Source organism: Rhinolophus hipposideros (genome assembly GCF_964194185.1).
Source record: "Rhinolophus hipposideros genome assembly, chromosome: 17".
NCBI classification, from domain to species: Eukaryota; Metazoa; Chordata; class Mammalia; order Chiroptera; family Rhinolophidae; genus Rhinolophus; species Rhinolophus hipposideros.
In genome coordinates, this window is record NC_138063.1 from 45468839 (window position 1) to 45496293 (window position 27455).

Genomic DNA, 27455 nt, shown 5'->3' on the forward strand with positions numbered 1-27455 from the left:
ACCCTAAGAAAGAAAAATATTCAGGAAAACACAGCTATGCACCCAGTCTGCCACATGCTCTGAGGGTGAGAGAAGACAAAATATGATGCTAGTGATGGAAAAAAAACCTTTCCTTAGAGGAAAATAAATTTAAAATGACCAGCCAAACTGGGAAAATATTAAGAGGAGTTTAGTTTACAAAGAAAGGCAAAACCAAAAAGGCCAAAGAACTTGGGACAGATACACACACGGGTGGCTCAACCCACGCCAGGGACGTCTGAACTATGTCTGCTAAGCTCCTTCCTTTCTCTTGAGCAACTTTACTCTCCTGGGCCAACTCACAAGACTGAGGCAGAAAGAAATCCCTTCTACTTTTTGCCCAAAAGACCATTTACTCAGTGAACAATCAGTTTTTGATAACTTCAAGCCCTACTCTTATATCTAAGGCCCACTGCTTTCCAAGAGGGCAGCTGGGCCCTAGTCCCACAGACATTTCAACAACTTACAGATGAGAAACTGATGCAGCCGGAGCTGACCCTGGTTGCTCAGCAAACAGGGCCGCTTGACACCTCTCAACCTCTTAATGTGAAGTGAGAGCCTTCAAGGCATACTCCTTCACCCAGGCCATTTATATAGAATGTCACTCCATATGCGGTACCTTAAACAGGGGGCTAAGAATCTTACATTCAAGGGAGACAACTGTCTCTTCATACCCTGAAATGGCTAAACAAGCAGGTTTGCAATCAAGTGACGACCAGGCTGCTTTCTCAAGTGAAGACAGAGCACGACTGCCCGGCATACCTTTAGAAATGTCTCCATTCTCGCTGAGGCCCCCGCAAAGGGAGAGAGTGACATCGGGCAAGTCCATGGCAGAATCTGAGAGGCACTCGGTGCCACTATCAGCAGCTGCACTTCCCACTGACTGTGGGGACTGGGAGCCAGAGAGTGTGTCAGACTCGGGCCACTGCCTGGAGTTGGGGTCCGATTCACTGTGGGCAGGGAACAGGGAGAAAAGGAGTTGCTTTATTACCACTTCCTGCTTTTCCAGTTTACTACATTGTTCTCTGATGGCTCAAATCAAGTAACATATCCCCTTTAAGAAGCAACAGATTGATCTACAATCAGACATAGCTTTTCTTGGGTAGTGTTAGATTCATATCATAAATGACATTAAAAATAACCTATTAGCACTACTGAGGAATTAACTGTAAGTACAATAAGTATGTCACCAAAAAATTACTGTAAGTTATTCACAATAACACAAACATTTCAACTACAGCTTTTCTGATTTTAATTAAAGGAGCAAAGAATTTTAAGCATTTATTTACATTTCCATGATGAAAATGACAGGGTAATTAGGAAAAATCTGATGTTTGGAAACCTTTTGATCCTAACTTCCTAGAAAAAGCTGTGGTACTATATACATCCTGTAGAAAATTACTGTAGTTCAAGGTTATATTATTTTTAAAAACAAAGCTTTTCTAAATTCATCTGTTACACCACAAAATAGAACAAAGAAATGAAGAGAAAATTCTCAGGAGGCTAGACCCACCATGAAAAGCAATGTACTGTGAAACTACAAATACACTGTTCTTACATTAGCGTGAAGGCCAAAAATAAATATGAGGCTATTCAATACTTTCATTTTTCTAGATGATAAGACACAGAAGCCAGGTTTTAGAAGGTGATCATAAGGGAAACTCTTTGTAACGGAGCATAAATCTGAGAGAAAAAGAACAAAGAAATGGCAGCTCAAGTTTCTTAGTCATGAATGTTTACCGCTCTACACTCTTTGATTGGATAATGTCACATTGAGGTACTGTTTTAGAATTTTCAAATTCTTTTCTTTATTCAGAAAGCCAATATATTTAATGTATACGATCAATGTATGCAATCCAGTGTAGTTATTTGATCCTTAGAAATAAAATCTCAAATTTGAACAACAGGTGGCAGCAGAATACAGATATGTCATAACTAGCACAGTTTCAAAAGCTATTGTTTTGCATTTAAACCATAAAAAGATTCAGGTTTTTGGATATGTTCTCTCTTAATAGCAATACACAGTCATATTACAGTATCGAGATTAACTCAGAATGGTCTCTTCACTGGAAATGGTAAAAAAGTCAAAGCCAGTGTAAAGCAGCAAAGCCTGTCATTGTGCTAGAGTGAGGGGCAAGGCCCACCCCCTGGGTAAAACACAAACCAAAGGCCACTATGTATTCACAAACACCAGCTCCTCTTTATCCTGGGCGAGTCACAGTTACAGTTAGGTGTGGACATATGGCCAGATGTTTGAGTTGGTGATGCAGACATAGGAGGTGTGCTGTGCACCTCCCAAGACTGGCCCCTGAAAACTCCTGTGTGACTCTCTCCTTTTCCTACTGAGGCCCTGAGGAGATGATGGAACATGGTGGAAGGAGCTAGTGCTCCTGAATCCCTGTGTGCAAGGCCTCCTACCAAACACCGGCTCTGGAATATTGCTGACCCTTGAATACGGATTTGAACTGTGGAAATCCATTTTTACGTGGATTCTTTCCAATAAGCATATAGTCAGCCCTCTGTATTCCTGGGTTTTGCGTCGTGGATTCAATCAACTGCAGATTGAAAACAGTATTTTCTGGAGATGCAGAAGGCTGACTATATGCATATTCTGTGCTGTTTTATATAAGGAACTTGAGCACCTGTGACTTCTGGTATCTGCAGAGAGAGGGGGCATCTGGAACCAATCCCCTGTTGAAGGATGACTGTGGTTAAGTTTTTGGGGAGTCCAACATTATATGTGGATTTTCAACTGCACAGGGTGCTGGCGCACCCAACCCCAGCACTGTTCGAGGGTCACCTGTATCATCACACCAGCAAGAAATAAACTTCTATTGTGGTAAGCCACTGAAGTCTTGAGTTTTATCAGTTAGAGCAGTTTAGTGTGACCCTAACTAATGCAACCACTAAATATAGGGAGGATGCCATCTGACTCAACATGTTGCTAAATCCAGAAGGGTGATGTGATTTAAAGTTTAGCTATAACTACAAATACTGGATATTTAGTCAAGATAACAATGAACATGACCATAACAAAACACATGCTTGTAAGCATTATAATAGTCTCACTACCTTTAAGTACTTATAAAATGTCTCAAGAAATAATTCCTTCAGGAGGTAAGAAGCTTACTTGGTGAATGGCAACGATCCCAAACAGGGGAATTATAAAAGAGCAGTCAGGGCCCAGCGCATTCGTCACTTTCTCCAGTTTTTAAAAGGAAAACTAAGAAATCTATCTTAGGAATCCCAATGTTAAATAAATGATTAAGGATTGGGAAATTTGAAAGAAAGTGATAATTCTGAGACAGCTTATATTTTAGTTTCTTATTAAAAGACAAAACGGAGCAGTTTCAGTTTTCACACTTTAAAAACCCAACTATTACTTCAAATAAAGTAAACATTCGAGACAAACTTAGAGAGCTATTAGGAAGGAGTTTTAAGGACCTTTCAAGAATATCTGTAAAAATATTAAATATCTTCCTATTGATCCCATCTTTCTGTTTTAAATAAAAACTTAATGACATATTTTCCAATAATTTATTTAAAAGTGTTTAATTGTATGTGCTTGTGGTTCAGTATATTCAAGCCATACTTTCCATGGGGAAAAGTAAATTGTTTTTTGTAATCATAGAGTATATTATAATGGAATTTCCTTAAAAAAGGAAATGAACTTGGGAAAATAATATCATTCTTGAGGTTTTAGAGTTATTCAGGAGGAAAACTTTGAGGGAGAAGTAGGGAGAAATACAAGAGATGAGCGCCCTAGGGAATGCGGGGTACACAGGCCAGCTGGAATGGTGCCTCACCAGACCCAGGTTTGAGTTCATAAAAAACCTAGGAGCTCAGACTCACCAAGGCAGTGAAGGCACTCTTTGTAAAATATTTTTGAATAAAAATTACCTTTAAAACACAAATGCTAATAAATTTTCCTAAGTGTGCTAAGCTTGCATTAATGACTACAGTAAGTGCTAATCTGAAGTCATGTCCACTGGTTTACCCTTCTGTACGTTTAACTAGTGTACCTCTTCTCATCGCATTAAAACTTTCTTCATAAATAGGAAAATCATTAGTTTCATATCACTACAGTCAAAACAACACATGTACAATTTCTGAATTTTCCAAATCTGAAGCCATCGTCTAACTTAGCTAAAGGACATCATCTCCTTGGCTCCTTTTACTCAAACAAAATATTTTGCTCTAGAAATAGCTAGAATATTTCAGAGCTGTTCAGCCGTCAACATACAAGGAATACACTACCTTTTAGGGAAATAGAGAGCTGCAACTTCAGGTTCTAGAGCATTTAAGTCATCAAGGTAAATGTCATCAGGTCCCAGGTGCTGGCTTCTCTTATGCACACCTGCTTTTATAAGAAAAACACACCAGAGATAAGAGCTTAGTTATTCTTCATTTACAACTGCAAGAAAACAGAGATTTGCAAACAACAAAAGCACCATAATTTGAACTGGTCTTTATTTTTTAAAGTGTCAAAAAACCTTTTTACCTGTGAGGGTTCTCAATCATTCATGCCAATGGAAGTGAAATTGAGTGTTACACACCTAACAGTTGCTCAATAAACATATGCTAATTTACTCAGTCTTTCATTCGCTGTTACATGAACAGCCCCTAAATCATTTATATTTGATAAAGATTTTTATATTTATAGTACCAAACTTGATAAAATCACCAACACCGAGAAAGGAGCCATTATTCTAAAAGCATGAGGGAAAGGCTCTTGGGAATAGGATATTCACATGGTGCCAAAGTATTACCTTATAATTGCAAAAGGACAAAAATTCTATACAATGGATAAATCTGGCAGACAATACTTAAACAAGTTGATCACATTTAGCATCTCTAATAGTGAGGCATTATGAGATGCAATACTGAAGTACCAAATATATCCCATAAAGTAGTCAACTCAAAAATTAAAAAAACATGTAACGCAAATCTAATTAAGCCTCTAGGTCTGCACTGCCCACTATAATAATCACCAACCACATGTGGCTATTGAGAAATTGAACTGTGCTAATCTGATGCAAGGCATGTAAAATGTGTTAAAAAAAAGTGTAAAACACACCAGATTTCCAAGATTTAATATAAAAATATAAAATCTCAATAATTTTTATATAGACTACATGTTAAAATTACAATAGTTTAGATTTACTGGCTTAGATAGAATATTATTAAACTTAATTTCACTTGTTTATTTTTACTTTTTTAATGTGAAAACACAAAATTATATACGTGGCTCACACTTTATTACTATTGGACAGAGCTAACTTTCAGTTGAAGGAGACATGAGGATGTTATCTTGAGAAAAATAATCAAGATACATCCAGAATGTAAGAAAGTATACCAGACAATTGGAGGGCCTCTTCAAAAGATCAATAACATGGTCATACAGGTGGAAACAGGTGTAGCAGTGTGTTTATGAATGAGGGAAGGTGTGTGTACGTGTGGGGCTGTTCTAAATTAAAAGACTAAACATAAAAACCAAATGCAACATGTGAACTTTGATGAGAAGTGTTTTTTTTTTTTTTGAAAAAACAAACAAACCACCAGCTAAAAAGCTATCCTTGGGTACATTTACGAAAATATGAATATGGATGCCTCCACATGACACTGATATTATGGTTATGCTGATATTATGTTCTTACTTTTGGACTATTTCAAGTTGAAATGTCATAAACAAACATAAAGGTAGCCATCACATATTATCTGAAATACTGAAATATTTACTATCTAAATTTAGAGTACCTGATGCCAAATTAAACAAATGATTACCTTTTTTCTTTGATGGCGAGTCAACTTTAGCTGCTGGTTTTGATTCAGAGGGAACCTCCACCACTGGGGGGTTAGGAAGGTGGTCTGCATCTAACGTAGATGAAACCTGAGACTCAAGGGGAGGCTCCAGAGGTTCTGCAGTGGAAGTTGCATCGCTCATCTGCTTACACAGGGCTCTGGGTTTGGGTTTCACTATGGTACAGACCATTTCTCCCATCGAAGCACCCTTCTCAGCTTCACCTATGAGGTTGTCCTCATTGGGAATTACCCGAAAATGGGTATTTTCTGATGGTGTAATTGTAGCTGTCCTAGGATGTTCAGATCTCTCTCTTTTGCTGACCTAAAAAAGTTGAATTGTTTAAAAATTAAAACTTTCAAAGGTGTTTATATAATCTATTTCTTAAGCTGGATGCAGGTAAACGTGTTCATTTTATTTAAAACAATACATTCAGTAAAAACAATGTTTTCTATGTACAAAATATTTCATAATTAAAAAGTGGGAAAAATAATTGCATTTTGTTTAGTATCATGACAGAATATTCATTTTGAGGGAGAAAACTGGAGTGCTACATGAAATTGTAGCCCTGCCTGGACTACCTGCAGGCTCTGTTAAAACAATGTAAAATGTTGAATTATACTGTCGTACACCTGAAATTTATGTTATAAACCAATGTTACCTCAATTAAAAAAGAATTAAAATATTAAAAGTGGGCAGTCACGTTTCAATGCAATTAAACGTATAAGCAAAATGTGTATTTTATTTTTTATTCTTTTTATTAGTTTCAGGTGTACAAAGCAATGTAATATACATTTAAACCCCTCATAAAGTGATAACCCATGCCCCACGCTACTATCCCTCTGCCATCTTATATAGCTGTTACAACCACTGACTATCTTCCCTACATTGTACTTCACGTCCCGTGACTCTATACCTATATATTTATAGTTGACATTCAGTATTATTCTATTTCAACTTCAGCACATTGGTGAGGCATCTACAGTTAATGGAGTGATCTCCCTGATAAATCCCATGTCCATCTGGTACCTTACATGATCTTTACAACATTGTTGATTATATTCCCCACACTGTATTAACTATCAATTTGTATTTCTTAATGCCTTCACCTTTTTTACTCTGCCCCCAACCCCATTCCCATCTATCATCTTGACAGAACTAGTACCTATCTGGCACCATACCTAGTTATTACAATATTATGCTATACCCTACATCCCCATGACTACTGTGTAACAACCAATTTGTACTTCTTAATCCCTTCCCCTTTCACCCATCCCTATGCCCCTTCCCATCTTAAAGAAGTCCTTCTAAGATTCCTTGTAATACTGGTTTGGTGGTGATGAAGTCTAGTTTTTTCTTGTCTGGGAAGCTCCTAATCTGTCCTTCAATTCTAAACGACAGCCTTGCTGGGTAGAGTGATCTTGGTTGTATGTCATTGCTTTTCATCAATTGGAATATTTCCTGCCACTCCATTCTTGGCAAAGTTTCTGTTGTGAAATCAGCTACCAGTCTTATGGGGTCTCCCTTGTAGGTAACAAACTGCTTTAAAAATTCTTTCTTTGCCTTTAACCTTTGGCATTTTAATTATGATGTGTCTTGCTGTGGGCCTCTTTGGGTTTATGTTTTTGGGACTCTCTCTGCTTCCTGGGCTTGTGTGTCTAGTCCCTTTACCAGGTTAGGGAAGTTTTCTGTCATTATTTCTTCAAATAGGTCTTCAATTCCTTGCTATCTCTCTTCTCCTTCTGGTACCTCTATAATGCAAATGTTGGTATGCCTGGTGTTGTGCCAGAGGCCCCCTAACCTCTCAATTTTTTGGATTCTTTTTGCTATTCTGGTTGGGTGTTTCCTGCTACTTCATTTTCTAAATGGCTGGTTGGGTCCTCTGCCTCATCTAATATGTTGACTCCCTGTAATATGTTCTTCATTTCCGTTATTGTATCCTTTATTTCTGATTGGTTGTTTTTCATGGTTTCCATCTCCATTTTTATGCTTCCTGTCTCTAGTGATTCGTGGCAAAATGAATGGCGGAGACTCAGATATGATGGCTGCCTGTATTCGCATGTGGGGAAGGGGGAGGGCTCAGCAAAGAAACAATGGCCTCCACCAGCTCCCCCACCCAGGAGAAAGCCGCCTCTCCTGCCCCTGTCCCAAGCCAAACAATTCAATTTCCCACGATAGTCCCTGCCACCTTTCCAGCTGTTGTCCCAGCTCTGGAGCTCAGAGCGAGTGATTCTGTTGGTGGGTAAGTCCGTGCTCAGTCTCTTTAAGAGGAGCACCTGGGAATGCAGCCTCCCTGTCTCACTCAGTCACAATCTTCACTGGTTTTCACAATCAGGAATTATGGGGACCTCTCCCCCTTGCACTGGAACCCTGGGCTGGGGTGGGGCTGGGATCTCTTGCTCCTCTCGGGGCTGAGGGGGACCCCCACAACCGAAATATCCCTCCTGATATTTAATGGTCACACGCAGGTGTGGGACCAGCCCATTCCAGGTCTCTGTCCTTCCTATCAGTCTGGAGCTTCTTCTTCACGTCCTTACTTGAAAGGCTTCAGTTCAGCTTGATTTTAGATGATTTTCAATAATGGTGTTTTGTACATTACTTGTAATTTTGATGTGGTTGTGAGAGAAGGTAAGCACAGTGTTTACCTACTGTGCCATCCTGGCTGTCCTACAAAATGTATATTTCAAAAAAAACTATAGTGTCTTCCAAGAGACAAATACAAGAGACAAATACACGATACAAATACAAATACAAATACTTCAAAGAGAAAAAAACAAATACCGTCTGATTTCACTTACATGTGAAGTCGAAAAATACAAACAAATGAGCAAACAAAATTAAATAGTAACAAACTCATAGATACAGAGAACAAACTGAGGGTTGCCAGAGGCGATGCTGTTGGGAGATTAGGTGGAAAAGGGGAAGGGAATTAAAAAGTGAAAACTGCCAGTTAAAAAAAAAAAAAAGTCACAGGGATGTAATGTATAGCATAGGGTATAGTGTCATAAATATTGTAATAACTAGGTATAGTGACAGATGGTTAGTAGATTTAATTGTGGTGGTCACTTTGTAAGGAATATAAATATTTAATTACTATGTTGTACACCTGAAACTAATATAATACTGTATGTCAACTATAATTTAAAGTAAATTAAAAAAATAGAAAAAGCATAAAACAAAGTCAGGTTAATTCATACACAGAATAAAAGCAGTCTCTCTCAATAAACAAACAAATAAATAAGAAATGTATCTTTCCAATTCTTTTTTCGTTATGAGTTGGCAAAAATGCTTTCACAATCAATTTCCTGTTTAAATTTCAGTGTGGAAATTTTAGTTTCCTTTAGGTACCTTTTCAATTTTCCTTACTAAAATGTTAATTAACAATCAACATCATTACTAACTAGCAAGAAAAAAAATGCTGGATTCCTTCTGTTGTAAACACATAGTGCAAACACTATGAAAAATGCTAACTGAATTTACTTATGTGACCACATGAGAGCACTCTCATCATTTATGTTCATACAGGCTCACTCAGGAATCACCCCTTTACTCATGGATGAAGGGCACACTCTGGAGGCGAGTAAACGCTAGTACCTTGGTGGACTCTGGGAATCCACCCCACGTCCACTCCATGTGGGACTCGGATCTGAGCAGGCTGTCAGTGGGTTTTACCTCCAGCTCTGAATCGCTCTTAGGACACGCTGCCGGGGAATAAGGGCTGCAAACACAGTACAAAGAAACATGAGGATTTTAAAGTCAGGAACTTTGGTCTTGCTGAGCTTGATGGTTGAAAAGAAATACAAGTTTGAATATATCAACTTTATCCTGAAGATATAAAGATTCTATTAAAGGGAATGTCAATTATTTCTTCTGTTGAGTTTAATAATAATAAAAATGATACCAACTAGTACTTATTGTGGACTTGCTGGCTCCTCCATAAATACTTTAATATGCATTATCCCATTTGATTCTCACAAGAAATGATTTAGAAAGGTAATTTTACAGTAGAGAAAAATGCATGGAAAGATGAATTAACATAACGAATACATAAGAAAAACATAGAACAAAGTTGGCACATTTCTTCACAGTATTATCCAGTTACATTTAATAGCTGACACTAAAAGATTAGAACTTAAGAACTGTAGAGGGGCCAAATGCTATGCTGATTATACAGATGTACAGTCAGTGACCAACCAACACAGTGAGAGTAAGATCAAGTTTAGGGACAAAATAATTGAGAGAAAAGGTCCATATTCATGTTAAAAATACACATTCAGTGCCTCTAATGTATGAGAAATCAGAAGTATCATTATTGCCCAATAATCAAAAAGCTATTTAATATATTTTTCCTGTAAGAAACTCAGAAATTTCAAAAACACTTACTTGTCCAAAGGGGACCAATCGCCATCAGATAAGGGGTAATGATCTCCAGAATGGTAGAACAGAGGCTCCTTATATTCTTCTTCCTTTAAGGAAGCATTTGAAGATCCTCTGTGAAGGGGAAAATAAAACAAAGAAAGGCAGGAACAATGACACTTATGTCAGCTTAAAAATATCCCCCAAATCTACTGACACATCTTCTAAATGATATAAATAAAAGCCAAATGATTAATAACTAACCCTCTTAAAAGGAAAATATGAAGAAGAGGAGATTCACTGATGTCACCCCCCACCATACCTTACTACAATCACTAATTAAATATGGGATAAACAGAGGAGGAAAGGAAAGAAAACACGATTAAAAATTCCTTTTTATATCCCTTAGGGGTAATCAATTCAAAGACTGGAAGAAAACTAAGGCTTTATGTGTATTTCATTCAATCCTTAGAAATATCCTATTTTAGATATTAGGTAATCAAGGATCCAGAGAAGTTTGGTAAGTTGCCCAAAGTAAAAAAGCTAGTGAGTTGCTTGATTCAAAATAAGCTAAGCCGTTGTTTTTTCCACTGCTCTCTCCTGTGTATTACAAAAAAAAAAGAAAAAAAAAAAAGAATATCATCTGAAGACAAGAGTTATGGCTTAAAAATTTTTAAATACCTGAAAAGCTCTTAAAAACCAGAACTTATTTCCTGTTTGTTTGGCCCAAGCATTACCTGAGAACTTTCTTTACTTAGAATCGACATGATGTGGGAATGTGATGATACAAAACTATGATAAAAACTTTTAAAATTCACACACAGACCTTGGAACCGAAGGTGGTTGAACTCATGCTAATAAGGTTTTAATTAATTTATACTTTGGTTTTCTTGAATTTGCAGAGTTAATATAACTAGCCATATAACCTTTAAACATCCTTCAGAAGCACTGTGGGCCCCCGTTTTTCATCTTTAGTTGGAAACTTATCACTTGCCATATTTCACAGTCAATGTGAGATTTATGTGGTGTGTCATGTTGGAAGCTCTGAAAAGTATAAAGAAAAACTCTGAAAAGTGTAAAGCACTATACTATTCAAGTATGCCATGCTATATACTATGCCATTTAATATGATGTTAATACTTTTGACCCTAAATATCTCTCCCCAAATTATTTTAGAATCTAAATGCTGAGCTGGAAGGGGCCTTGCAAACCACATTGTTTAACTCCCTTATATCATAAAGAAACAAAAGCCTGGAGTGTTCAGAGGCTGCTGTTCCACAATCAGAAGCATAACTGGTTTTCAGTCTTCTTTTCAGCTCAGTGCTTATTTCAGTATGTGACCTGAACTCTCACAACTTTTCTTTAAGTCCTAATTTCTGTTGGCTGCATATTTAAGCATGTTTTTAAGGAAATTTCTGGAAAGAGTTCCTCCAGTGGCAGTATCGAAGAGTCACTGGTAACCTAAGAAAAAGCAAACCACCGAGCTCAAGCAAATTATTACAAGGCTCTAGTATACATGTGTTCTGACAAGCAAGATTGTGGCTCAGAAAGAGAAGCTGGCAACTATGTTACTGTCAACCAAATTAGTACACCAACAGATTTGGTTGATGTAGCCTTTCACCCATCTGGAAAAGTAAGGCATGCACTAATATTTCTGCAATGCATTCACTTCCAACACAGTTACAAAATTCCTTTAGAATAATGATTCTTGTGCATTTAGTAGGTGACTTTGCATATGTTTCAGAAATGTTTTAACTTCCCAAGTTAAAAGCTGAAGGCTTAAAGCTGAAGGCTGTTCACTTCTAAACATAGCTCTATTATGTTATGACAAAGGACTTTGTGGAACACTCACCAAGAAAACTTTGAAGGCAAAATTTTACTTCAAGGTCCTTTCTGATGGATCTTGGAAGAATATTAGTTGGCAAAAACATTTCCAGGAATTAAGGCTTTTAGGGAATATTACAGTGCTAATCCAAATAAAATTTAAATGCATGTATGTATTTCAAGTTTTTCTCAAAAGAATCTATTTCCTGCCAAATACACATTTTATTATAAATAAGCCAAAACTTTTAAAGGAACTATTTATGTTGTTCTTCATAGCACCAAAATCAAGCAATAAAAGATCTCAAAGAGTCTCCTAGTATATTCTCCTAGGAAAGGGAAAGATAAATAACCCTTAAGAGACCAAAAAAAAAAAAAAAAAAAAAAAAAAAGCAGGAAGAAAGGATGGTAAGGGTCTTTTAAGAATTTGCATTACTTTTTATTAGCTTACAATTCTTTGGGAATCAGTGATATAAAAGGAAGAGTTCAGAACATTTATAAGCTCTTCCCAGCTAGTAGTTTGATACTAACAAAAAAAATTACCCAAGCTGGTTAATTTATTCAGGATCTAAAAATTTTATAGCTATACTTTACACTGGTCTGTAGAGTCTAAAGTACTTTTTGCTTTCTGCCTTTTGTTCTTTAGTTCTAACAGAGGACTTCTTCATTGTAGCAGAATTGAAATCAAAGTCTATATTCTGTGTGGGAGGAGAAAGAACATCACAAATACGACAGTTGATAAGTAATAAAAGATAGGTAGAAAAAGAGTTCATATATTAAAAATGACTTAACAAATGTAGAATTTTGTTCCAGAATTTAAACGTTTAAAAATTTTAGAAAAATGAGTTAATGATTTTGCCAAAAAGGGATTATTATACTGTTATTCATAAGAGTAGAATTATAATAACAATATATTAATAGTGTAGACTTTTTTCCTGACTTGACTATTTAAAACAAAAGCTTGGTAAATAAAACACATACTAGCTAGATCAAGGTAGAGTTTACATTTGATATGTATTTGGTTCCCATTACTAGAGAAAGAAATTATTTTCCCTCTTTTCCATGATAAAGAAAACTTTATTAATAGCACTAATTTTCCCAGGAAGGAGGGCATGACCTCTCTTTTCAGCAGTTGAGGTGAAGACATACAAGTGGACCAGCATGCATGTCATAATGCCATCCTGTCCCCACACCAATTCAAATAAAGGGTTTAGAAATTCAGGATTACTTGTGAGCAGCAGCTTCTTGTCCGATGGTCACCAATGAAGATAAGGAAATACCTCACTGACACCTACAATCCTTCCAGTACCAGGTCAACCACTGAGTGGAACAGGTAGAAGATTTTCTTCTAAAAATCTAATCTTGAATGAAAAGATATATGTCCTACCCCAAATTGTTACCTTTAAACCCCAGACAGTTCTGACGTGAAAACTGGTATCTACTTTGAGCTCTTCTACTAAGCTGGTAAATAAGTAGTGATCAAGAATTCTCACTTAAAAACAAAAACAAAAACCAAAAACTTCCTTTCCTCTTCAACTTACTAGGATGTTTTCACAATAAACTCAAAGCAACAATTCTACCACTTCTCGGACTAGGTGAGATACCAAGCACAAGACCACTGGGCTGGAAAACGCTCCTGATGTGTATCTGCTCACCCAGGGGCAAGTCATTAGTTCAGATCTTTCTTGAGACAATTTATTTGGCTTTTGGAAAATTACTGGATGAAAGGACAAATTGCTAGTCTGTTTTGAATGATATGTTAGCACTAAAGCAGGATGTCTGATGGCAAATTCTGTAGTTGCAACAACACCAAAAACAAACAGAAATGCCACAGCTTCTACTTTCCCTGTGCTCTGGCCATACACGCATGGATGCCTGGCACCTGCAGAGTCCGCCCACACCTACAGCCCTACCTTGCTGAATGGGCCCCCTTGTCATCGTCAGAACTCAGGTCCACATCCACGGTGTCTTCTGCAGCAGGGAAAGCAGCCTGGTCTTCCTTCTTACTGTCCGGTTTGCATTTTTTTCTCCTTCGTTTTTTCTTTTTCACAGAACTTGGAGTGAACACTGTCTCTGTTTCCAAGATTTGTGAGATGTCGGAACTCTGAGATGGTCTTTCATTTCCACCTGATTTCACCAAAAAGGAGTCAATATCTTTAAAGAACTGATCTTCAGTAGGAATTGGTGAAGTGGCAAGGTAAGCGGGAAGTTTTTCCTTAAAGAGAACATGGAGAAAGCAAAGTTGTCCATGGCAAACTGGACAGTGATCAAAATAATAATATTTTGCATATCTAATTTCCACTATGGTAGAAAGAATACATAGTCCCTAAAAGTAAGAAAGTCACACTGAACTAGGGTACTGCCCACTGTGCTCTAAGTAGGTCTTTACTCTGTTACACACAGCTCAATGTTAGCTCATTCTGATCAACGTAACTGAATACATTTGGAGGAACCATTATGTCAAGTCAGCATGGAACACATGAAAGCTAGTATAATTAAAGCAGAGCCAATTAAATTCTATAAAGAGAAGTTCAAAGCAATAGCAGCATTCCCAGGAGGTGTTAAAAAGCACTCTGTCAAGAACTTACAAAAAACAATAAGAACAGGACAAAGCAGAAGGCAAGGACCAGGAACACCCCATCAGACAAAGGGCAGCAGGACCAGTAAGTGAAATGAGGAATTATGGTAAAATTCAAAGTGGTTAATGCTTGTGTTTGCCAAATTAATTGAGGGTGGAGGAAGGCTTTTCTAACAGAGAGAATACTGTGTAACAAATTAAATTAGTGCTCTCTTGCTGAAAGAAGCCAAACTGTAATAATCATTTATGAAAGATATAGGTCAATTAATGCAAATCCTTTGAGACTATAATAAGCCAATTCATGTGACTATTCAAGGTTAGGGATGTAATGTCCCAAATCAAAACGGTAAACATGTTTTCCAAGTTCAAAGGTCATGTGTATAAACACACACACAGCCTGAAGAGATACACCTTGATTACGTAGGCAAAACTCAATTCAAGGTGTAAACTGTAACAGAAAAAAAGCTCATTAAAGTTAGAGAAAAAAGACGTGCCTTTCCTTACAAAAAGAGCAAATAGAAAAGGACTTTTACATTCTCTCTGTACGCTGCAACCCTGAAATCTGGCGTGGAGAAAAGTTCCCCATTCCTCCAGCCCCTTCTGACAGCTTAATTCCTCAATCTAAAACTAAGCTTATCTAACCAGCAACGATCATCTGTACAACCATCTATGAAAACTGAGTATTTCTGTTTTGTGACATGCACCAGAGGCCTGAATACAATATGTGAAGTGAAGGTAACCGATTAGGACTTACAAATTCCTCTTCAGTCTCTTCCACAAAGAAAGCTTCTCCATTGTCGCCCAATTTCATGTGAAGATCCACTGCATCACCATTGATTTCTATATCAATCTAAGGGGAGAAAGAGTGTGATTTAGTACTAAGAGTCTTTGATTTCACGCAAAACTAAGCCTAAATTCTAGGTTTTCGAGCCAAACTTAGTACTGAGGTTCCTAGAGTGACAGCCCCAGAGAAACATAGCTACCTGCCCCACATCCCAGTCCTAAAAAAACCAAACAGACCTTGGTGGGGTGGGGAGGGGATGGTTACCAGGGAATGAAAGAAAATGTTTTATCATCTATTTTTATAACATATAATGATACCTCTGTTTGTAATGAGACCCTAGTGACCTGATCCTTTGTTTCTAGATACGACTCTCCAATAAAAGGAACCAGGGCTCCTTGGAGAAATAAAATAATTCCAGGACTGAGGCAGGGAAAATAGATTCTTCTGGAACAGGTTATGGTGCCAGAAAGTAAAAAAGTGCTCAAAAAATGATGAGAGCATTTCAAAAGAACTCAACTTGAAGGAGCTACCAATCACCAAATCTGGAACAATTTGAGCAACTAATAATGATAATAATGAAATGTAACCCACAGAGTAAAAGTAATATCTATGAATCCACACTTATCTAAATAAAACTGAATAATTAAGTAAACAAGAGAGGATAGCTCTTCAATACAATAGAATTTCAACTGAATAAATGGAGTAGAGAGGATGGAAACAGAAAATCACCACTTGGCAAATACCACAGTAGTAACTGCTGCAGGCAAAATTCAGCAGTGGTTGCTAAAATTCACGGATGGAAGTACAATGAGAACTAGGATATTTGCAGTCTCAATGTATCTTCCTATAAGTACATTTACAGTAAAAAGCAACCTGAAAGACACCATTAAACAAGTAATCAAAGTTAACATCACTAGGAATGAGACACAGCAATCTGATGAGCCTCCTGAGATGATGCTCTGAGAAGGGTACGCCATCACTGTGTTATTCTTGACAAAATGAGAAAACATCACACAAATTCAAACTGAGGGACAGCCTACGTAACTGTTCCGTCCTCTTCAAAAGTCAAGGTCATAAGGAAAGACTGAGAACTGTTAGAGAATGCAGGACAAAAGCAATGTGGGATCTTGGATATGATCCTGGAAGAGAGAGAGGACAGTAGTGGAAAAACTGGTGAAATCTGAATAACGTCTTTTAGTTAAGAGTATTATACCAGTGTTAACTTCCTGGTGTTGATAACTGCACTATGGTCACGTAAAACGTTAACATTAGGAAAAGAGGCTGGGTGAAGGATTTAAGAAAACTTTTAAACTACATTTGCAACTTGTCTGTAAATTTAAAATTAAGAAGTTAAAATAGGGGTCGGCTGGGTGGCTCAGGCAGTTGGAGCTCCGTGCTCCTAACTCCTAGGGCTGCTGATTCGATTCCCACATGGGCCAGTGGGCTCTCAACCACAAGGTTGCCGGTTCAATTCCTCGACTCCCGTAAGGGATGGTGGGCAGTGCCCCCTGCAACTAGCAAAGGCAACTGGACCTGGAGCTGAGCTGCGCCCTCTACAACTAAGACTGAAAGAACAACAACTTGAAGCTGAACGGCACCTTCCACAACTTCGATTGAAAGGACAATTTGACTTGGAAAAAAATTCTGCAAGTACACACTGTTCCCCAATTAAAGTCCTGTTCCCCTTCCCCAATAAAATCTTTTTAAAAAAGTTAAAAAATATATACGTGTGTGTGTGTGTGTGTGTGTGTGTGTATACACACGTCAATGTCATAAAAAAACAACAACAAAGACTGAGGCACTGTCAAAGGTTAGAGGAGAATAAGACAGACAACCAAATGTTCTGTATCTTGACTGTGGAGTTGGTTTCATGGGTGCATACATGTTAAACATAAAATTTTACCCTTTAAATATGTGTAACTTATTGTGTGTTAATTATAAAGCAATAAAGCTGTAAAAAAAGATAACATTATAAAAGAAAATGGGAAAAAAGGCAACTAAAAATTAAATACAAAACAAGTCTTAAAATCCCATTAACACCTATGTAATTTAAGAAATGTTAATAAAATTAGTTTACATAAGAACTCAGTTTTCTTTTATTTTTTTAAAAGGGCTGCATTAAATAGTTTCCATAGGATAAACATTAACCCTAACTCATCTTCCAGCTAGCCTTAATGTTTTATATTACTGTGAATATTTACTGTGGAAAAAAACCTGGGTATGACATGAAATCTAACTCTTCTAAAACAAAGTACTGCAACAAACTCCTGAGCTAAGGAAAAATATACTTACAGACAAGTTTAAAAATTTTTTTCATGATAAAGTGGTTGAAGCACCTACAGTCATCTAAGATTTCTAAAGCAGCTACAACAGCAGCTTCTTCTACAATCATAGGAAGACTTTTCTAACTTAAAACTCAATGTGAGAACTGAAAAAGTGAAAAAATAGTATTTTTTTCTAGACTAACAAGCAAGGGAGTAGGGAAAAACTAAATTTGCTCCATAATGCCAAATTTCAGGTTTCTCAGAATGACTTAAATAAAACAGTTAACTAAATGTATCCAACTAGAAGTTGGACATATAAAATAATCATTTGTTGATTTATTGTATAAATTCTTTAAATTAAACTATATAAATGAAATTTTAAAGTTATTTTTTACCTTTAATAAAAACATAAGATTTTTTTTAAAGAAACAATTTTATTGAATAAGTACAAATTTCTAAAAAATATATTAACAAATTCAAATTAATATCATCCCTCAAAATTTTCATCTTTGGAGGTTATCCATTTATTCAATATAGCTGGGAAAATGAAATAATACTTCTTTAGGATGGAAATTCAACTATTTTTAAACCATCTTAGAAAAATTAACCCTTTCCTTTATAGCCCTTACTTTTAGGGGTAAATATGACATTTCTGAATATGACTTACTTTAGTTTCTTGATTTGACTTTACATGGAGTTTGGTTCTTTCCAAAAATTAAATCTAACATCAAATTGTGCCAATGTTGAGGATACTTAAAAGAATACGCCATAAGCTCTTTTAGCAACAAAGGAAAAAATATTAAAAATATTTTGTGACATGGCACCAAGTTGGAATAAATGCTTCCCAAGGTGATTATTTTAAAGAAGACACTCATTTTGATGTACCACTTCTGGTAAACTGGTTTCTAAAACACCACTCATTTCCATATGCTCCTGTCTCCTATGCTGTAGCTTAATCTTGTTCAATATATATGACTGAGATGTTGAAATAAAACTGATTTACTTTTGAGAAATACTGGCTGTAGCAGACACTTGTTTTAGCATGCCATTCTTTCGGTAAGAATATCTCTGGTGTCCTGCGAGGATTTAGTTGTCCTCTATTTCAGACCATCTATGTATTTCAGGTGTGGCTTCAGAAAGTGGAGATGGGGCTGCTGTCCAAACCAGGCCAATAAATATATCCACCCCAGCTATAGTGATTGGTCCCCAAGATGTATGTGATCCATGTATGACAGGGAGACTAAACACTGTAGGAAAGAGGAGCTCTCTTTCTACGGGGGTTGCTGAGTTAAAGGGAAGTAAACCTAGTGGCTATCTTATTTTAAAAAGAACATACACAAAGGGAAGCATTAGCTGAGAGGTGGGGGAGCGAGTTCTGATAACATCTTCAGATAATAAAGCCCTGATTAATAAAGCCCTGATTAATTCAAATGCCCCTGGACTTTAGTTACTGCAAAGCAATCAATTTCTTTTTTGCTAAAGCTAGTACGAGGTGGATTTTTGTCATCCACAATGGAAACTGTCGTGTCTAATACACTAGTTTATTTAACTATGATAAGTAATCAAAGGATCAGTTTTGTGTTAAATCAACAAAATTAATATTTAAAAATATCAAGTACAGGTTTACCTTCTGAAAGTAAACTCCTGCTTTGTGAAACACAGTGGGAGTACTGGTGTTCTATCAAACAAGAACATACCAATGGCAATGGGAAAATTATTATACTGCATCTCTTTAATCAGAGGTTTGATTGTGATTTCAAGTTCACTTCATAGGTGTTACCATTTTGAAAATTGGCGTTGTAGTTTAAAATGAAATGGACTGCTCTCAATAATTGAAACTGACCTAAAATATAACAAATACTTAATCCAGATTGCCAGAGTATACCAAGGCAGACATGGTTTCAGTTTTACTGTCACTGGAAAGCTGTGTTTAGGTCAAACAGCCAAATTTCCTCCTAAACATATCTTCTGGGTTTCTGGGATACCAAGGAAAAGTGGGAAAGAAATTTCCTTTTCCTGTGTCTCATGGATAGACTTCTATTAAAATTCAAGGGTTTGACAAGATATTTAATACAATGATTTGCGTAACCTTATACAGAAACTATTACTTTCTTAATTAGATGCATACAACATGCAGAAAGAGGTATCTTATCTGCCCCATCTACAGATACACAAATGCTTATATATTCATCAGTTCTATTTTGAAAGGCCAGAAGATTTATCTAATCTCATAAAAAGCCCAGATCACAGCAAAAATAGATAAATAATGCCTTAAAAGCTGTTTTACAAATAGATGCTTGCACAGCAAATGGGAAGTCTCAGTGCTAAAACAGTTTGCTGTTGATTGTCCCAAAGCAGATACAGTCTGAAAGAACTACCGGAAAGGAAGAAAAATTCCAGAGGAGCTAACTGTGGCTAAACATTGTTTTGCAATGGAAAGTTTCAAAGTCACTAAATAAACTGCAACTGCTTTTGGTTTCCAAAGGTGACTCTGAATAGAGGCCAGACCACACAAATCCTGTCCCTTGAAACAGGGCTTTCCAGGGGAAGATTTTGTTAACACCTAGAAAAATGAGATGTTTCTTTGGGTGGGGAAAATATCTAGTTTGTGAAAGCCATCAATCTTTTCTTTCACTCTCAAAATAATCTAAGTTTAATTAAAATATAGGGAAATTTCTATTTTAAAGAATATGATCAGTTATGTGAAACAGTCAAAATCTGAAAATAGATATTTTCAACTTATGCTAGTGGTCCTCTAACAATTCTGTTCCAGAAAAAGGTGTGGATCTTTCATTGTGCTTTAAAATCCTGAAAATCTCCCTGTATTGTTTACGTAGATACTGTGGGGCAAGAGTAGAAAGGAAAATGCTACTATCTACCTACAAAGTTTCATTGCTAGCTTAATTTTCTGGCTTGATTGACATCAGATGTACTGACAAGCCTTGCAGGTGCTCCATAACCTGAAGGTAAGAGACTGTAGGAAAAAGGAAAGCCAACACAAATACCTTCTTTTTAAATGCATCTTCCCTAAAAATAAATAAAAGCCAACCAGCCTATGACATGGTTGTTTTTCTAGGTGTTAACAAAATCTTTTCCACTAGAGAGTCATGTTTCAGTTAGATTTGGAGACAAGTCCTGCTATCAACACAATTTAGATTACAAATAAGATTTTATAGCTTTGTCAAAACAAACAAATCTGGCATTAATTTTGTTTAAACAAATGTAACATATTCTCGATTACTTCCGTCTATTCCCAGTCTATTCTACTCAGAATGGAATAGAGTTGTTATGAAGGCATTACCCTAAACATTTTAAAGGCAAATGCTGTATAAGGCAAAGGAAGTTTTTTTAAATAAACGTAACATCCCATTTATAACTCTAGTTTCTCTGTTTTGTTCTTCTGAAATGCAATATATAGGATTATCAAAATAATTTTCAGCCTGTTTCTCCCTTGGAAAGACTTCCTTTAGTAGGGCTTTTAGAATTTAGAGGCAACTTCAAAAAGTAATACACGGGGCAGCCAGGTGGCTCAGATGGTTGGAGCGCCGTGCTCCTAACACCGAGGTCGCTGGTTCAATCCCCACATGGGCCAGTGAGCTGTGCCCTCTACAGCTAGAAGGAGGAGTTGGGAAGGCAAAATAAAAAAAAATAAAAAAAAAGAAAGCAATACACAAATGTTGACTTCTCATACCATTGTCTTTAACATCATACAGGTTTAAAACAAATAAAAGGCCCAGAGAGCTCATAGTAACAATTTACTCATTGCCACCATCTCACTTTTCACCCAGTACTTACCACCTTCTCTTTGGATCTCAGGACTCCCAGCTTCCCAAACCGAACGTGAAAAGGCGAACACTGATAGGTGCCATCCTGCTGCCGGACCACAATGACATCGATGCACCCAGACAGGGTGGCTTGGTTAATGCCCTTGTAGAGCTCCTTCACAGTGACAATCACCTGCCCGGCCAGCTGTCCCATATAATTCATGGTTTGAGACTAAAAGACAAGAAAAATATTAGATGCAAAGTTAACACTAAATATGAGGATCTAATGACAATGACAGAGAAAAAACCACAGTGACTAAAACTGCATCGCTCATTTGTACATCAGATCATGTACCACTATTAGTAACTGTGATGATTTTGAACCCATTAGTCTCATGCTACCACTGTTTCTACATGGTTCCATGCATGAAGAATACTGGCTGGACTCCTTTCTATCTGAGGAGCTTTTCCAAGCCAGGGTTTGAGGCATGCAAAAGTTACCTTTCCTTTCTCCTCATTAAGGATCATACCAGTTGCCATTAGAAATTTTCCCCCAAAGATCAAAATCTGCATAGAACTCCCAAAGAACCCAGACCACCACCAATGCCCTCCTGACCAAGACTCTTGGGAACTCGTGACTACTGGACCCACTTAGACCACAGCCGCCAAGCAGAAAGAAAATGACCAGAGACCATCCCCAGGAGAAACCTGGTGAGATATGAGTAAGTGAGAGCTGGGTTTTCTATGGGACTATTATTAATAGAATATTAATATGGTTCAGACAGATGCTACATTAAATAAACTCTAGGGAGCTAGACTGGGTCTAACGTATTTATAACATTATTTTTAGGGAACATCCCCTCAATGTTTCAGCATGTCACTGAAACATATATGCATGTTCCACAAAGTTCAAAGCACAGAAAAGGATTTTAATCTTGTTCGTAAACCACAATTCACTATTCAAATAAAGATCACTAGGCTGTAAAGGATTCTTCTCTCCAGAAAGATTCAAATAAGGAGGTAACTGCACCTGAGCAGGGCTACAGGGCCGACAGGGAACGCTTTGTCTCTGTACCCACACCGGCTGTGGCTGCAGTGAGAACTGGCTCAATCGGACTAAAGGACCGGGTGTCCACCACTTGTTATGCTACGAGGGGCAGCAGGGAAGTCTCCTTGGTCCCCTCATCAACTCTTCCACTAATTAGAAAAAGTAGCCCCCCATTCGCCCTAAGTTTGTCAAATTTCATTTCCAGTCGAGTACCACATTTCCTTCATTACACACTGACACCCTTAGTATTCCTAGTACTATGTCAAAGCACAATTTAGCAAAAGTCATTCTCCTGGAGATGGGAGGGGTACAGACCAAACAAGAGACCCGCCACAGCTCTGGCTAAGAGGCCAACTTGCACTGAACCAGAGAACTGACAGATTCTCCAGGTTATTCATCATACACACAATTGTCTCTCTAAACCCAGCTTTTGGGGTGACTTGAGCTCAAAATTACACACCCAGAAAAGTTCCCAGAGATCACATTCTGTGTTGTCAAATCAAGTCCAAAGCTGACTTGGGAGAGATAATGTTATCTCCTTGGGAAAATTTAGGGGCCTATCAGGACATCTACTTGTACAGAAACTCACCCCACTCTTTACAGGTGAGCGAGCTCCCATTGGCAGTGCCTGGATCCCACTCAAAACATTTTTTCCGCTCTTGGACACAATGAATGTGTAATCAAGGCCCATCAGTTTTACACCATGAAGCACAGCCACAGTAATTTTACCCAGGAAAATTTTCTGAATATTTTAAAGCTAATGTTATCAAGGCCCCAAAACGCATCTACAGAAGAGCTAGCTTTGTGTGATGCAAACTAGCTGCAGAACTTACTACTAAATAACCAGCGAAGGTGGTGTCCGCTATGCGGTAAATTCTAAAAGTTACAAGTTGGTGATGACTTTGGTTTAAGAATAATTGATTTGAACTCAATAGTAAGACCAAATTAAGCATATATCAAGGGCTCAATAATTATTTCTTGAATGAATAAAGGAATGATCAAATGAACCAACAAATGAGACTACAAAAATTAGAAACACGGGTCGGGAGGAAATAGTGTTTCATCAGAATATTCATAATACATCTCATTACATTTTTAAAAATTAATCTTTTTGAGATAACTGTAGATTCACATGCATGTAGTTGTATGAAATATGCAGCGATCCCACGTATTGTTTATCAGTTTCCTTCAATGGTAACATTTTGCAAACTTGTTGAATATCTTTTCATGTGCTGATTCACCGTATGAGGATTTCATTAAATTCTGCTTCATAAAAAAGCACTACAACTCATTTAGAGGAAAAGGGAATAAACACCTGTTTGTTCCTTATTTCTGGGGTCACAGTGTACAATTTTTAAGTTAAGAATGTTTCCAAAAACAGAAGTGAAATAAAGTTTTGTCTTGTGTAGTTCATTTTTTCACTCTCTTTTGCCAGAAGTATTTTTCAGCAACCTAGAACAGTCCATCAGCGTTTTCATATTCTATAAGTAATGTATGTTTACGACATGCTTTTTGCTTTTCCCAGTAAGTAAGTTAATCAAACAGCACCCAAATAGTCAATTCTACGTATTATTGCTTGACTGTTGGTGGCGATTTTAAAATGAGTTTTGTTACAAATTTTAACAATTCATAACTAGTTACATAGGCCTTTTCTTAAAAGAAAATGAGAAATGGTAACTTTTATGCACCTACATCCAGCCATAAACAATCTTATAAACTAAATGTGTAATAAACTTACATCAACTAGAGCACAGAATCCATAATTAAGTGTAAAGAACTACATCTATTCAAGATGATCTTAATTACCATGGCGAAGGGATGTGCTGTTATGCAAAAAGTCTACTGTGTAAATGCCGGTTGCTAAATGCAGAAAAATACAGGCTGTCAAATGACTTTCTGATAGCAGATATAAAACAATCCCGTAATGTTACAAAGTCTGGAAAAACCAAAGTAAAGGGAGGGCTGGTGCCTTAACTTTCTTTACACCCTGGGAATGAGGGATACAACTCTGCCAGGAAGGGCACCTCAACCAGGATGGGGGAAGGGGTTTCTTATGGTTATGTTTGGGGGGAAAGCAGTTAGCCACTGTACCTGTGATCCGTTAAACAGCTTCCTCTTTAAGCACAATCTAGCACCATAAAAATTTATTCCTACACACCCAGTCCAGCACTAGCCATAATTAAGCTCAGTGAGAACAAAGGCCTCTGACACCAGCCTGTCCTGGTCATAACCCAGGAAAGCAGGACTCTGAGCAGGGGCAGAAAAGGTAGATGATTAGGTAATCCAGTCACATGAAGGGAAAACACCCCCCTCCCCCAAAGACACTTGCTTTTGAAATAAAACAAAAAATTTAAAATATAGTGAAATAATATACATTGTAAACGATTCATCATATTTTATAGTGACTGATGAGAAAAAAAGTGGAAGAGCTGGGTAAATGAATTCAAGGATGTAGAGTGAAACAGACCAAGGGAGAAAGATGCAGAAAGATAAAAATTCAGAGAAAAAGCAAAGATAGAACACATAATCAGAATGCAGACTGACATACGCGTAGAGATATGCACACAGAAAGAGCACCATGGCACGGAAGGATGTTCATAGAGCAGCGGCCCTATCTTCACACTGACAAGCACAAAGTAAAACATAAAAATACATTTACTGATTCTTAGAACTCGAAGAATTTATCCAGCCCTGTCTTTCACACTTCTGAAATGTGGTAAACAATCATCACAGTAGCAGCAACTACTTTTTTCTGACAGCTTACTATGTACCAAATTCTTAAGCTTATATATGCACTATCATCTCGAGACAACGCTATAGGTATTATTTCTATTTTTAAAGATAATAGAATTGAGGCTTAGAAAGGTTAAGCATTGTTATGAACTGAATGTACTCCTCCCAAAACGCAAATTCATATGTTGAAACACTAACTGGAGGTGGGGGTCTCTGGGAGGTAATTAGGTTTAGATGAGGTCATGAAGGTGGGGCCCCCACAATGGGATCAATGCCTTTAGAAGGACAGGAAGGTACCAGGCTTCGCTCTCTCTTCCCCCACCACGTGAGGACACAGTGAGAAAGTAGTTGTCTACAAGCCAACTGCCCTCAAAGGAAGTGAATCTGCCAGTATCTTGATCTTGGACTTCCCAGACTCCAAAACGGAGGGAAACAAATGCCTGTTATTTGAACCACGCAGTCTGTGGTATTTTGCCATAGCAGCCTGAGCTGACTAAGACAAGTATTTTAAACATCATATGCTATACTGCTTTTCAGTTTTGGAATACTTCCAGTTGACAGAAAGACACTCCTTTCACCAGGAAGTTCACACCAGTATCAGACAGCCCTAGTTATCATGTCCACTAGGAATCACACTGAATGTGAACCGCTCTGTTCTAAATGACACTACTACACACCAGAGTTTACTCTACAACCACAACTAGGTCTCATCTATTCTGGGCTAAGCATTCTTATTCTTTAAAATATCTGAAATGCCTGTTTATTGTCACTTTCATGAAAACTAGGGAACTGTCTATGTCTTTCTTTAAACGGGAGATCCAAAATTAGACGCAACAGCACAGATAGGCCTGACTGATACACGGTGTACACAATGTACATTCTGTGTTTAGCTCCAGATACAGGCCCGGTGGGCTGGGTTAAATGTTGGGAGCCCCCAAGGAAAGGAGGCACGTACTGATCAATAAACTAAAAATGGAAAGAATCAGTAGATAGTAATCAACTGAAATACTTATTAGAGGCCAAATGGCCTTTTCATGCATAAAATTCAAAAGACCAAATAGTCTTTCATGTATAGAATTCAATGGTGCACACTATCGGATTTTAGATTTTTCTTACCAAATACTTTAAACATAAACTAGTGATAGCTTTCAAGATTCAGTTATTTACCAAAAGTTTAAAGATTTGCTTAGCAACCTTTCCTGAGCACCAGAGAAACAAAAAGTCAATCATCATGATGTGGTAGAGATTTATAAATGGAATGTATCAGTACATAGGTTCAGATCTCCCTCCTACAAAAACTGCCCCAAATTAAAGGTGATATGTTCAATCAAAAGTAACTTTCATTGAGGAAAAGAGTAACTATAAAGATATAGGTAGCTATTAAAATATTACGGTTTCTAAATTGTTGTCAATACAAAATAGTTTCTAAATTGTTATCGATACAAAATGGATACATTTTAAACTGCTTTTTTATACATATCATCAAAATCTACTTCCTAAGTTTTAAGTTTACCTTCATATATCTATTCTGTATCAGTATTACTAGCTAGCAGTATGACTATTGACAAACACAATTGTTAGTCGTCCATCATGTGTAAAGTGCTAAGTCAACCTGAACATTGTCTCACGTAATCTTCCTAACTACCCATGAGTTTGGTATCAGTATTCCCATTTGTTAATATATGAGGAAAAGGAGATTCAGAAGTGTCCAAGGTGTCCACACTAAGTGGTAAAACAAAAATTCAAACTCAAGTCTGATTCTAGAGCCTATGTGCTTACCTGCATCTCTAAGTGACAAAAATACTCTAAGCAATAACGATAAAAGTATTGACAAAGCCTCCGTATTTCTTGCTGAAAATGTGCTGCTTTCAGCAACTGGAATATTATTTTCACTTAATGCTACCTGGCCACATTAATATTATGATTTGAGAGAGTCCAAAATAGTGGTACCCACCCTGCAAGTCTCCACACACTGCTATGAGAGTTAGCGTTGACTAGTATCCGCTAGACCCAAGGTTCAATGTTAGGAAGTAGACTTCCTGGGAGATCACAAATGATTAGGGCTTATGGACAGAGATGAACAGCTTTTATCCAAGAACTTGCCCTCAACATTCCATCTAACCTTCTGCTCACAGACACGAGGAATGTGCTATGAGGGAAGAGAAACTTCTAGATACTTCAGGAAACAAACACCAGAACACTGTTACCTCATACACATTCCAGCTTATACCTATGCTCCTGGAGCAAACTCCTCCAGCCGGCAAAGCTTACCTTATGCTTTTGAGTAGC

At 37.3% G+C, this 27455-nt stretch overlaps 1 protein-coding gene across 2 annotated transcripts in view; it reads right to left on the reverse strand.

The window, feature by feature from the left end:
• LPIN2 (lipin 2) overlaps nt 1–27455 on the reverse strand; it is a 78716-nt gene that overhangs the window by 10228 nt on the left and 41033 nt on the right. The window contains exons 2-9 of one of the 2 annotated variants that reach the window (XM_081078702.1): nt 21417–21617; nt 15328–15423; nt 13909–14210; nt 10202–10309; nt 9413–9536; nt 5803–6142; nt 4276–4375; nt 781–968 (exon numbers count right to left, since the gene is read on the reverse strand). In XM_081078702.1, the coding sequence (XP_080934828.1) occupies nt 781–968; nt 4276–4375; nt 5803–6142; nt 9413–9536; nt 10202–10309; nt 13909–14210; nt 15328–15423; nt 21417–21608 (1450 nt within the window). In that variant the 5' untranslated portion in view covers nt 21609–21617. Of the gene's footprint in view, nt 1–780; nt 969–4275; nt 4379–5802; nt 6143–9412; nt 9537–10201; nt 10310–13908; nt 14211–15327; nt 15424–21416; nt 21618–27455 lie in introns of both variants that reach the window. The other variant, XM_081078701.1, reaches the window with a different exon arrangement.